Genomic DNA, 14,421 nt, shown 5'->3' on the forward strand with positions numbered 1-14,421 from the left:
TTCTATCATAAAATTAAATTAAATAGAATCTAAATTATTTTATTATGAATATATTATGATTTATACTATGGTACATGTAATTCACGTTGGAAGGAAGTTATTTTTTTTATTTTCTTCATAAAAAAAATCGTACTATCAGTTAAATAAAAGGATAAAAACTCCGAATAGAGGAATAAATACTTCCATAAGAAAACAAATTTGAGCAGTTGAAGCGACTGGCAAATAAGCCAAGCATGAGCATTCTCCTCTTATTTTAGATTTTATCAGTATCCAAAACGACAATATTTTCAAACTGCAAAAATTTTTAAGCCGAGCCAAGCTAGGCCAGATCCCATCTCAGACTAGGCTCCGCTAGCTGAATATCAAATGGCACCTAACCACCACTAGGAGTCAGCAGACGTTCGGTCGTTCCAACCCGAACCAAACGGCCCGCTTGTGTTGCGTCTCAAATACAGCGCCGTAGAAGCTGATTAAGCAAGGAAAGCCCAGCCAATTATGTAAGTTAAATTACAGGATGATCCTTGTGCTTAATAAAAAGAAAGATAAATTATAAATTAATCTCTAAAATATATTAAAAATTACAAATTACTTTCTGTATTAATAAATAGAAAAAATTAAATAAATTTTTATATTTTCAATGGAGAGTTAAATAAGATTAATATTAAATTTTGAAATAAATAAGTCTTGTACTTTTAATTTAGACAGTTTATATATAATAAAATATTATTTTTTAGTTTTTTAAATAATGAAATATTAAAATAATAATTTAATATTAAATAACTTTTGTTCACCATATTTTTAATTTTTTTTTAATTTTATTTTAATTAAAATTAATAAATAATTTTAATTTTTAAAATTAAAAAAATATTATTATTAAAAAATATTTTATTAGATATAAATTTATTTGACATTATTAAAAAGTACATAATCTTATTTTACCAAAAATTTAATTTTAAACTTATTTGATCCTTTATTAAAAATATAAAAATTTATTTAAATTTTTTTCATTAATAAATATATTAAAGTCCCGTCAACATATAAACCTCTGCTAAATTTTTTATAGAAAGATTTTAATTATAAATTGTTAAATCAGATTTTAGCCACATAAAATGAGTAAAATGATGAAGATTATTTATTTGGCATTAATAGTCAAGATAAATGGATGACAGAGTTCCATGTTTTACATAAATGAGAATGAACTGGAAATGAATATTTATATGAGAATAATAAATATTTAAATTAAGATATAAATATTTAATTTAATAATTATTAAATTTATTTTTTATATAAATTTGAATTTTTATTAAATATATATATATATATATATTAATCTTACGTTTATTTTTATCATATATAATTATCAACGGCTGAGATGAAATCAGGAAAATCAAAGGAAACAGAAAGAACATGGATGTTGTAGAAAAAGGCTGTCAGCTAGGTCACCCTATCTTTTCTGGTGGCCGAAATTATTCCCTCCTCTCCCTAATTCTTAATTTGGTCCAAATTTCATTTGCATTTCAAATTTCCACTACTATATATACACACACTTCTTCACTCGCTAGCCTTGGTAGCCTGCTTTCTCTCTCTGCGTCTCTTCTTCCGAGTGCAAAAGAAAACCTGAGAAAGAGCCCAGGCCGTCTCTGAGATTGGCTTGGTTTGGTTCTTTTCGATCTTTCTTCTACGCTTCGATCGCTTCTAAATTCTAAGGTAAGCATCGATCTATTTTGTTTCTTGTTTATGGCTTTTGAGTATATCGGTTTTTACGGTATCGTTTTTTGCTTTTGAGAAATCGATTGCTTTGGTTGGTTTTTGTTTTGATTTTGTGTTGCCGATCTATGGATTTGGTTCTTGTGTTTGTTGGTGGAGAGATGTGGAGCTAGATTCGCTCGATCAAGTGTTTGATATTCTAGGATCCCTTGATTTAATTGCTTGATCTGGTTTTCTCATTTCTGGATCTGTTCTTGAACGATTTGATCTGCTTTTCCATTTTGGTTTTAATTTCCCTTTCTGATTTTTGGAATTTGTTCTGTTGCATTTTTTCTTTTCGATCTAGCTTTGAACTGCTGCATTTGTTTTTCTGATGATCTGAAAGTGTGAAATTGATGAATTGTGAATAAAGGAGAGTAAAAGCTTATAACATTATTGGGAACTTAGGGGCAGTGAAACGAGTATAAGGACATCCACTTGAGATATCGCTTTTCTGGATTTGAAATTGTAAAGATTTCGAATCTCAAGAATTGTTATACCCAGTAACAAGATTTTATTTTTCAATTTAATAATTAAAAATTAATGTGGGATACTGTACTATTATCTTGTCATGGCCGCTGAGTCTGGTTCTATGGTAATAGGTGAAGTATTTCTTCATCCCTGATTCCTGCTTATAATGTATATAATTCTGAACTATAGGATCCATGATTAGACTATACAAATGCTTTTTGTAACTTGACTGAGAAGTTCATGTTTTGATGAATGGAATGTGTGAGGATTAAAAAAATATGGAACTGTTGGGTAATTTAACAATATATCTTTCGTTCATGAAGATGGCATTAGAAAATAAGTTTGAAATGCTTGTGTGTGTCTCTGTATGTTTATATTTCTTATTTCTTGCCCTCATTTCTTTGTATGTTTATGCAGCTTTTAAAAAAAATGGCCGACGCAGAGGATATTCAGCCCCTTGTCTGTGACAATGGAACTGGAATGGTGAAGGTCAGTTAATTATCTTCCTATTGTTAAAATTCAGGTTGTGTTTTTTACTTTATTTTTATTTTTTTATTCCATTTTCTGAATGTTGAGGACTCCTTTTGCAGGCTGGGTTTGCTGGTGATGATGCTCCCAGGGCAGTGTTTCCCAGTATCGTTGGAAGACCCCGACACACTGGTGTTATGGTTGGGATGGGTCAAAAGGATGCCTATGTGGGTGATGAAGCACAATCTAAAAGAGGTATTCTGACTTTGAAATACCCAATTGAGCATGGTATTGTCAGCAACTGGGATGATATGGAAAAGATCTGGCATCATACTTTCTACAATGAACTCCGTGTTGCCCCTGAGGAGCATCCAGTGCTTCTCACAGAGGCTCCACTCAACCCTAAGGCCAACAGAGAGAAGATGACTCAAATCATGTTTGAGACCTTTAATGTGCCTGCAATGTATGTTGCCATCCAGGCCGTTCTTTCCTTGTATGCTAGTGGTCGTACAACTGGTTCGTATGAGTTGTTGCCATCACTGTGGATTGTACATGCATTGTTATGTAAATGATTTTGCACTTAATGGCTTTTCAAATGTAACAGGTATTGTACTGGATTCTGGAGATGGTGTGAGTCACACTGTTCCAATCTATGAAGGGTATGCTCTTCCACATGCCATCCTCCGTTTGGACCTTGCTGGTCGTGATCTTACTGATGCCTTGATGAAGATTCTCACGGAGAGAGGGTATATGTTCACCACCACTGCCGAAAGGGAAATTGTCCGTGACATGAAGGAGAAACTTGCATATGTTGCCCTTGACTATGAGCAGGAACTGGAAACTGCCAAGAGCAGCTCCTCAGTTGAGAAGAACTATGAACTTCCTGATGGCCAGGTCATCACCATCGGAGGTGAACGATTCCGTTGCCCAGAAGTTCTGTTCCAGCCATCACTCATTGGAATGGAAGCTGCAGGCATCCATGAGACTACTTACAACTCCATCATGAAGTGTGATGTGGATATCAGGAAGGACCTTTATGGTAACATTGTGCTCAGCGGTGGTTCCACTATGTTCCCTGGCATTGCAGACCGTATGAGTAAGGAGATCACTGCACTTGCTCCAAGCAGTATGAAGATTAAGGTGGTGGCACCACCAGAGAGAAAGTACAGTGTCTGGATTGGAGGATCTATCCTTGCATCCCTCAGCACCTTCCAGCAGGTAATTTATCTTTCTGACCTATGCTTTTTAGTTCCACTTGTATACTTTGTAAATTGGCTGAAGACTCAGATTCTTACATTGTGCTGTATCAGATGTGGATTTCTAAGGGTGAATACGATGAATCTGGTCCATCCATTGTCCACAGGAAGTGCTTCTAAGTTGTATAAGTGCTTTGATGGGGAGTTCTTTTTGCATTTAGTTGGCTTTTTTCGTGTCAAGGTGTCATGTGGACTTGAGTATGTTTGATGTAGAGAACTGTTGAGATGGGGTCATTAAAGGATGATATATTCTGACCTTGATGTATGAAATAGCTTTACATCTATTGAGATTCATGTTGTTATTGCTGCAAATTTGAGGCATTAACTGTAATGGTCCCTCTGGATGTTGTGGGCAGACACTTTGGTACTCGGAGTCATTACTTTCCTCAAAATCTTGTGGTTCAACCATGTCTTTTAGTAGGATGCTCGTAGCTGGAGAGTGATTGTGATGCTGCTTTTTTTTTTTTTTCCAATATTTGAAGGGTTTTTTTCCCCTTGGGAACATTAATGTTAATAGGTATTGTATGAGAAATTTTATCTAGTGTCAGTTTGCGGTCGTAAACCGTATGAAATTTATATTTAATACTTAGTTTGATTTGATTTATGCTCTGCACATTTTGTTGCTCCTATCATTTTAATAATAGCAGCGGTGATTTGAAGGTTACTTGGCTTGTATTAATGTAAGATGTGATTTGATTAGACTTTGTTTTTCAGACTTCGTACTGCTTCTTTGCAACTCACAAATGGAGCCCAAAATTTCGCGGTAGTTACGATGGAGGTTGGTTCTGAAATTATAGATCTAAATTAAATTGTCATGAAACAATTTGAAAGATGATTCAATAAAATTATGAATCTAAATTTTTAAGATGATTTAGAGACCGTTGAAAAGCAGTTTTTTTTATAAATAAAAAAAATGAAATTAATTTATTTTTAAGAAAAATTTAATAAAAAAATACTTAGATTTATTAAAAAATTAAAGAAAAAATTAATTTAAAAAAATTATAAAAAAGTATATTAATTTAATTTTACTATACATTTTCAATTAAAGTTAACACTTTTATTATTTGTCATTTAAAAAAAAAGTATGATAAAGTTTGATAATTAAAAAATATTAAAAAAAAATAATAGATATTAAAAATTTTATTGAAGATATAAAATAACAATAAAATAAATGAAATAATATTAAAAATTTCAGTAAATTTATAAAATAATAAAGGAGGAAAATAGAGAGATTAAGATTTAAAACATAACAACTTAAGTTAGAGACCGTTATCGATACTAGAGATCAGGTCAGCTAAAAGCTGCTGAAATCTGTAACAAGTCTATAAATCTGTTATACATACATATATTCTTAAAACCCACATTCCAAGAACTCAATATCATTACACTTTAATATTTTCATCCATATATAAATATTCATAACATAAACTTGATTCAGAATTTGAATTTTTACATTCATATAAAAAGTACTAAAATCTAATTAGTTTATACATATATACTTAATTGAAGAGTTAGCTTATAGATTTTGGCTCTCCTTAGTTATATCACTCATATTTAAGATAATACATTATACCATTAATCTGAATTCTAGCACAATAACTATCAATTTACAATTTACATGCCCAAACTAAACATTTAACAAATATACAAAAAAAAAAAAAAAAAAATTTACAGCTGCTTCTACTGCTCACTCTCCAAATGACTCGTCTATTTCTGCATCCCTATATCTGGGTTAGGGGAGAGGAGTAAGCTTCTAAAAGCTTAGTGAGTAAATTAATCAAATATACATAAATTATCTTTCTCATTTCATACAAATGCAATGCATCATTCAAATGAATTTTCATATCATAAAAATTTCAAATAGGATGTAATTTAATTTTACCTATATATTCTCTTGAAATTTAGAGGAATTAAAGTTTTCAGTTCTATTATTTGTCGTTTTTTAAAAAATCGTATAATAAAATTTAATAATTAAAAAAGTACAAAAAAGAAAAAAAAATAAAATCAAAGGTATTAAAAATTTTATTGAAGATATAAAATAATAATAAAGTAATTGAGATAGTATTGAAAATTTCAGTGAGTTTATAAAATAATTAAGCAAGGAAATTGAGAGATTGTAATTTAAAATGTAATAGCTCAAACTAGGGCCCGTTATTGGTGCCAGAGATCGAGTCAGCTTAAAGCTGCTAGAATCTATAATAAGTCTATAAACCTATTATACATAACACATATTCTTAAAACCCACAATCCAAGAACTCGAAACCATTACACTTTAATCTTTTCATCCATATATAAACATTCATAACATAAACTGTGACACCCATATTTGCATAACCTGGTATATTTTATTGTTCTGGTGACTGGTGTTGGTCCGGACAATTAAGAGAATTAGAACCATATCTAAGACACCTAGTTAAGCCCTGAACACAAATAATTAGTAATTGTCAAATAATTAAGTATAAAGAAGAAAAACAGAACACAAAAAGTTAAATGAGCTAGGAGTCACAGCGATGGGTGACCTTCTCGGGAATGACTGCGAGGTCAGTTTAAAGTCAAATTTCGAACCGCAAAATGTGATATTGCGGTCCTTAGGACTATTGCGAACATAGTGGGAAAAAGAAAATCACAGAAAAGAATTGTTAAGCAGGTCAAATAATTAGGTCAGGGATCCGAAAGAAATATCCAATAACTTGCAAACTGGATTGAACCAGCGAGGGGCAATTTGGTCAATTCACCCCTAGAGCTGACACTTGACCTAACTGTTCAATAAAATTTGAGAAACGAAATTTTTGGGATTGAGAATTAAATTAAAGAACTATTGAAAAATTTAGAAAAATGGAAAAAGAAAAGAAAAAGTTTTATTGCATCACCTTGATGACATCACAAATGATGTCAAAATAAAAATTAGTTTTGCCCAATAATTGACCAAGTCAAATAACCAATTAAAGACATAAAAACATAAAAAAATTAAAAAGGATAATCACTCATCTTCCTCACCAAACCAGCCAGCCAACACTTCCTCTCTTCCTCTCCATTGTAAAACCTCTATTAAAGCTTGATCTCAAGCTTTTGTTCCCTCACTTAACATTACTTTGCCCCAAAATTATTCCATTAAAGCTTGTTAACTTCACTTGGGAAGGTGATTGAGCAAGAAAGAAAGAGTAAAAAAAGGAGAAAAATTGAAGATTGAAGTGCAAAGTGGAGGTAAGCAATTTACTTTGAAAATTCTGGTTTCTTATTTGTGTATTTAGCTCAAGTAACTTAGATATTAACTTAAAATCAAAAGAAAACAATTATTGAGGGACCAAATATAAAATTCATCTAGCTAGGGTTAGGGTTTGATATGAATGAGTTTGATGGTCTTGAATGGTTATGTGAAGTGAATTAAGTGTATAAAACATGAATATACACTTTAAATTTGCATTAGAGTTGAAATGCATGTAACTAGGGTTTGGAGATTGTGAAAAATTGAAGAAAAATTTGAGAATTGGCCAAATGATGTTATTGACCTTATTTGAGTTGAGAAATGGTCAATTGTAACTATTTGTGGTATGTATGAATTGTTGGAACCAAGTTCCAATTCAGATTGGTGAGAGTCAATCTGCAGGCAGCTTGACCTAGGTCTATTTCAGGGACCAAAACTGAAAATTTACCAATCTAATTGGTGTGAGGCCAATTGAGAATGAAACTAGACATGAAATGACACAGTTTTCATTTAGGAATCATGCCCAGAAAGTGATCATAACTTAGTGAACAATTAGGCCAAATCCGAAATTAGCAAACTGACCTGTACAAAAATGACTAAATGAATAGTAGTTACGTAAATGATCATAACTTGGTCTAGAAAGGTCCAAATGACCTCAAATTTTACCGGTAGAAAGCTGAGACATATCCCTACAACTTTCATGAAGAAATAAACCCAAAATTTGACCATAAGCTATCCAAAAACTCACCTGCATTTAACTCACAAAAACTGCCATTATCCAGTGAATGCCCAGAATTCTGGGTAAAACTAAATCCGGCCAGCCATGTTCAAATAGCTATAACTTGGGTTACAAAACTCCAAATGGAGTGATTCAAAAAGGGAAATAAAGTTAAGACAATAAGGAACAACTTTTATGAAGAAAACTTAGCCAAATTACAATAGCAACTTGACTAATGGAATAGTATAAAATAGGACATCAAATCTGAAAAATTAAAAATTTGTACTTAGGAGACCTAAAATTTGAAGGAACAACTAAAACCAACAAAATTGGTAACCAAAATGTAGTATATGAATATAATTGGATTTCCCATACCTTTTAAGCATAAGAAAGTCAATATTTTGAGTTGAATAGTATCATGAATAGTAACCCTGATAAGAAAATTTTCAAGAACGTTAAGTTTAAGCATATTAGGGCTAGAGTTGAGCATATATGAGTTTAATTATTGGATTTATTGTGAGATAAGATACTGAAACACTATCAATTGTGTGTTTCAGCTGAAAAAGACCCGAAAAATCTAAGAAACTGAGTTAAGGCCTTGAGGCGACTCACGTCAGGTTTGTGCACAATAAATTTATGTAATTATTTTCTAAGTGAAAAGTTGAATTGTTATGCTTTATGAAATCGTTGTGTTGTTTATAAATTGTATTGCCATTTTGTGATTGCAAAAATGACTTTGGAAATTGTTTGAGATCTTTCCTAAATTATTTGAGTACATTGTTTTGAATTGATTTGTGTTCACACTTAGCATGACAGTACCACATTATTCCTCCTCCATCCATGGGGTTGAGATCGTTTATTTTCCTCATTCTCTGACTTACCAGTTGAGGTTGTAGATCGGATGAGTACTCATTAGCTGGCTAGCCACCTCCCTCATTGATTTTGATTAGTGGGGTTGTAGATCACTTTGCCGTGGTGTACAATGCGGCATTGATCGAAAATTTTGTGTCATGGCTTAAGTTGTGTATGAATTGGCAACACTGTGTTTATTAAATTGTTTAACCAAAATTGTGCTATAATGAGTTTTGATAATTTGTGAAATATTTAAATTATGATTTATCAATGAATGTTTTATATAATACATTTCGAATTTTTATTGTGCACCACTGAGTATTTTTATACTCAACGATAGTTTATTTTGCTATCGCAGATAAGAGCAAGGAGAAAGCAGCAGAGTGAGCTGCTATTGAAGTGGAGGACTATATAAACCTGTTTGTACGAGTATTTATTTATACCCTTGCAGTTATTTTGATGTAAATATTGTAAAGTCATATGTGTTAATGTAAGTTATACAGTAAATTGTAATATAGTATTTTGGATTTTCTTTTTGTAAATTAAGATATGTATTTGTAAATTAAATATTAAATGCAATGTGAATGAATTAATGAGATATTTTGAAATGACAAATTTTGATTGAATTGTGGACTTGAATTGCATTATGATGAACTAAGTTATTTTGGTGGTTGGGAGTTGTGAGAATAGATATTGGAAGTGCTTTTTACAGATTTTTGAAGAACTATTTTCTCAAAATACAGACGGCACTCTGCCGAAATTTTTACTAAATTGTGAAAAAATAAAAATGGACAAAATTTTAACTAGTTTTGAAACTTCAATCACATGTTTTAAATTCCTATCAAAATGCTCACCACTTCAAAAATATAAGAAAATGATTTTGAAAATCCCTTGTAGTGTACTTAATGAGTTATCGGTAGGTGAAGTTTGGTAGTTCATTAGGTATTCTACGGGATCATGTTATGCCTTACAGAGGGGTAAGGTGTGACATGTTTTAGTGGTATCAGAGCATGGTTTTGCAATAAATTTTGACTATGTATGTAAATATTTCTTTGATAAGTACAACTGCTCAAGTGTCTTTAATTGTTACATATGACATATTTACATCATGAATATGCTCTAACGGAGGTCAACCTCCTTGTGTTTGATCTCAGGAAGTAGGAAATTTTTGAAAACAGAATGGAAGAGGGAGATCATTTTGTGGAGCAATCTGTCGAGGCTGAGGTCCAAGGAGAAGCCCCAGCACTCCAGAATGTGAGTGGATCAGCCACTCCAGCTCCTACTCTAGCACCGCAGTTTCCTGCTCAGATTGCACAGCAGATGGCTGCATTTTTTTAACAAATGATAGGAAATGTGCCACCCCAAGTTCAGATGCAAGCACCTGCAGTACAACCTCAGCCCCTAGCTCGACAATATGAAAAGCTAATGAAATTTGGGGCTACCGAGTTTAAAGGCATTGTGGATCCACTGGAGGCAGAACAGTGGTTAGAACAGATGGAAAGGGTATTCAGAAAACTGTAGTGTGCCGAAGAATTAAAATTTGAATATTCAGTATCTCTTCTATAATGGGATGCATATGAATGGTGGAAGACCATCCCCCATAGCCTAGTTGAGCCATTTGTGCTGACATGGATAGACTTCTTGAGGGAATTCAGGCAGAAATGGGTTCCCGATGCTTATGTAGATATGAAATTGCAAAAATTCTTGAGTCTGAAGCAAGGGGACAGAACAATAGCAGAGTATGAGCGAGACTTTTCAAGGTTAAGTCACTATGCTGAAAGCTTAGTCTCCACCCCCAGAGACAGATGTAAGAGGTTTGAGGCTAGGTTGAGGCCTAGCTTAAGAATGCAAGTTGTGGGATTCAGACACCAGAATTTTGCTGAGCTGATTTCACAAACCCTAGAACTGGAAAGGATAGAATCAGAAGGTGCGGTGAAGAAGGGCACTCAAGAGAAAGAAAAGACTGAAAAGGCTACGGGCCAGGCTACTGAGAGTGGTTCTGGGAAGAGGACACATTATGGGGGATCCAGCTCTCACAAATTTGGCAGAGGCAGATTCTCTGGCCAAAGACCACCCCGGTCTGGTCAGCAGACCCAGCAGGCATCTCAAGGAGCTTTATCAGTCCGGCAGTGTGAGACTTGTGGTAGAACACATGGTGGGGTGTGTTTCAAGGCCACCGGTGCATGTTTCAACTGTGGAGGGAGTGGATATTTTGCTAAGGATTGTACTAGTCCGCGCCGATCTGGACCTCCTGCCACATCTAAGGGATCAACCCAAGTCTCTACACCTAGAGGGTCACAGCTAGCTGGTCAAGGTAGAGTTTGAGGTAGGGGTCCTGGTAGCACTCCTGAAAGTCAGAGTACTGTTAACCAGTTAGAACCAAGTGGTGCACCAGATAGAGTCTATACCATTAGACAGAGAGAGGAGGCTGAAACATCAGATGTAGTAGCTGATATTTTCTCTATCCTTGACCAAGATGCATATGTGTTGTTTGATCCTGGCTCCACACATTCATACGACAGTGCTAGTGTGATGTGTTCTATTGCTATCCAGTGTGTACAAATGGACTATGATGTGTTAGTAACTAGTCCATTAGGTCAGGAGGTAAGGGTCAACAGAATCTATAGAGACTGCCCTTTGGTGATCCAAGGACATGTTTTTCTGTAAGATTTGATTGAAATACCCTTCAGAGATTATGATATTATCTTGGGCATAGATTGGTTAGCCAGGCATCACGCGATGATTGACTGTAGACTGAAGACAGTCACTTTTTCTCTCCCTCTATATGGTGATGTGGTAATACATGGGGAGAGGCAATTACTACCATCAAACATCATTTTGGCTGCACTAGCCAGAAGGATGATCAAAAAGGGGTGTGAAGCATACTTGCCACATGTGATAGACACCTAAGTGGGGAGTCTAGCACTGAGGGACATCCCTATAGTGTAACACTCTTCACTCGTCTATAGTGTAGCCGAGCAAGACGTGCTACACGGCGTGTCGGAGCACCTAGTCTGTGATTATCTATTTTTCTGAACTTAATTTGATTTAAGAAGTCTTTTATGTAAAGTTTATATCATACTGGTTCTATTTTCATACTTTAATAAAATCAGTGTTTCAAAAATGGTAATAAAAATTTGGTAAGGTGTCGCCTGTATTTCGGACAAACTGTCCTTCTAAACCTGTTAAAAATAATTCAATATGATAATCTCAACCTTCTAAATAATTTTTCAGTCTCAAAATTTCATAGTTTCAAAATACAATCCATCATAATTTACATTCATCCAAACACTCTCCATAGGAGTTTAATATATACAAATTATTACAAACCTTAAAGTTTTAGAATATACAAAATTACATAACAAAATGTCAAAATACAACTGATAGTCATTACACAAGATCCTAAGTCCTACCATGTATGCAGTGTAGTGCAGATGACTCTGAACTCCTGTACATATTTGATGTCTCACCTGGTCGTAGGTCTGCTAGGCTCCCCAACTGTGTCTCCAATACCTACGCGTAGCAAAAGTAACGCGCTAAGCAATTCTGCTTAGTGGTGCCAAATATAAAGAAATATATACTAAAATAAAATAAATGAATTGTTTATGAATTTATGACATCGATATTCTTTGCAGTTGTTGATTCTACTTTTATTTGCTAACCTTTCATTTTTGCTAATTTTGGTGATGCTATATGTCAATAAACTGAATTTAGCTATTTGAATTTAATAATGCTTAAATTAACTGCCCATATAGCCTATACACTGACCAGACTGGATAAACGAATATACTGGCACTGGGTACCTAGTACTTCGGGCCGTCACACCATCGATCACAAAGTGTCTCCCAGTGTGAAAACAGTGTGGCTAAAAAGCCATATAGTCAATCTGGCGATAAGCCAAGTATAATAACACAGTACGTATAGCCGTAGGCTATTAAAGTCATAGTGCGGCATAATATGCCGTAAAAATATAGTATGGCATAAAGCCATTTACAGAATAGCTGTCAGAATCCTATTAGTGTCACACCCTACCCCTCTGTAAGGTATAACATGATCCAGTAGTATACCTAATGAATTACCAACTTCGTCTACTGATAACCCATTAAATACACTACAAGGGATTTTAAAACTTTTCTTACTTCTATTTACAGTGGTGAGCACTATTTACAAGTGTAAAATTTTTTTTTTTGAACTTAAGTGAAAGAGATAACACATTTGAATTATTAGGAATTTCTGTAAAAATTTTGGCGGAGTGCCCTCTGTATTTTAAATAAAACAGTTCTTCAGAAAACCTGTAAAAAGCACTTCAAATATATTTCTCAATCTCAAACTCCAACATAATTCAACACAATATGTTTTTCAACTCAAATCCACAATAATTTTTCAAAGACTGAGATAAAAGAAATACAGTACAATTTTTACAAGCCAAAATAACTCATAATTTATTTTACAAATTCAATGTACAATTTTAATTTACAACTGCTCAAAACCAAGAACAATAGATACATACAATGAACATACATTACAATACAAAATGCAAAATGTGGTATACTCAATATACTCGATGATGTCTCGCTGAATGTACTAGCAGCCTAGTCTGCTGCCCTGTCAATCTGTCTACCTGCGACAGCAATGAAAAGCTATTGCTGAGATAATGTCTCAGTGGTACACAACATTAACCAAATACAACTTTAAATCACAATTCATAAATCATATAAATGATGGATACGTAAAACCGTAGTTAAATTCAAGACAATTAATGTCATAAAGAATTGAACACAATATCACATTAAATCTCAGTAATCAAAACATAGTTAAATTCATAAGACAGTGAATGTCAATAAGGATTTAAACTCCATTTCACAATATCACAATAAATCTCAATAGTCAAAACATGGTTAAATTCAAAAGACAGTGAATGTCAATAAGAATTTAAACTCCATTTCATAAATTATCAACTCGTATAATAACACAATTTAGTCGAATAATTTAAGAATACAGTGTTGCCAATTCATTCACAACTTAAGCCATGACATAAAATTTCCGATCAATGCCGCGTTGTACACCACGACTGTCACACCCTACTCCTCTGTAAGATGCAACATGATCCCGTAGTACACCTAATGAATTACCGTACTTCGCCTACCGATAACCCATTAGATATACTACAAGGGATTTTAAAACAATTTTCGTGAAATTTAAATAATCGGTTAAAATCTGGTGTTATAATTTTTTTTTTTTCAAAATTTTGGCAAAGTGCCGGCTGTATTTTGAGAAAACAGTTCTTCAATCCTGCAAAAGAAAATGCTCCCAATATGTTTTCTCAAATACAACTTCAATAACTTCATTTCAATTCACAATTCAATTCTCAATAAACAATCAATTCATTTTCAAACTACTTTCATCATAAAGAAACATTTCATTGATTACAAGACTCAAAATTTATAATACAAAACTATTCAAGTAAATGAAATCTCAACTTTATATTTACGATAATTTACATTTAATTACATACCAAAATGTTTTACGAGAGTTTTTATACAACTATTCAAATAATTTACATACATATTATTACATGCATACATCAAAACCTATGTACATGGGTATACCTATAATATACCTGGAACTTATTTGAAAGTGTCTTCAAAGAAACTTACTCACTGCTTTATGCTCTTCTTACCTGCGACAGCATACAAAGCTATCGC

General features: G+C 33.3%; 1 protein-coding gene across 1 annotated transcript; it reads left to right on the top strand.

The window, feature by feature from the left end:
• The first annotated feature begins 1,541 nt into the window (after positions 1–1,541).
• Positions 1,542–4,605, top strand: LOC110654977 (actin-7). Its single transcript, XM_021811125.2, has 5 exons — positions 1,542–1,707; positions 2,635–2,706; positions 2,808–3,201; positions 3,290–3,903; positions 3,996–4,605. Exons 2-5 carry the CDS (start codon positions 2,647–2,649, stop codon positions 4,059–4,061), a joined length of 1,134 nt encoding a protein of 377 aa, XP_021666817.2. The 5' UTR covers positions 1,542–1,707; positions 2,635–2,646; the 3' UTR covers positions 4,062–4,605.
• The last annotated feature ends 9,816 nt before the right edge of the window (positions 4,606–14,421 follow it).

The sequence above is a fragment of the Hevea brasiliensis genome, chromosome 10 (genome assembly GCF_030052815.1).
Source record: "Hevea brasiliensis isolate MT/VB/25A 57/8 chromosome 10, ASM3005281v1, whole genome shotgun sequence".
Lineage (NCBI taxonomy): Eukaryota > Viridiplantae > Streptophyta > Magnoliopsida > Malpighiales > Euphorbiaceae > Hevea > Hevea brasiliensis.

Coding starts and splice junctions, on each gene's coding strand:
- LOC110654977 (XM_021811125.2), top strand. CDS start 2,647: ATGGCCGACGCAGAGGATATTCAGCCCCTTGTCTGTGACAATGGAACT. Junction 2,707..2,807: donor ATGGAACTGGAATGGTGAAG/GTCAGTTAATTA, acceptor CTCCTTTTGCAG/GCTGGGTTTGCTGGTGATGA. Junction 3,904..3,995: donor CCCTCAGCACCTTCCAGCAG/GTAATTTATCTT, acceptor GTGCTGTATCAG/ATGTGGATTTCTAAGGGTGA.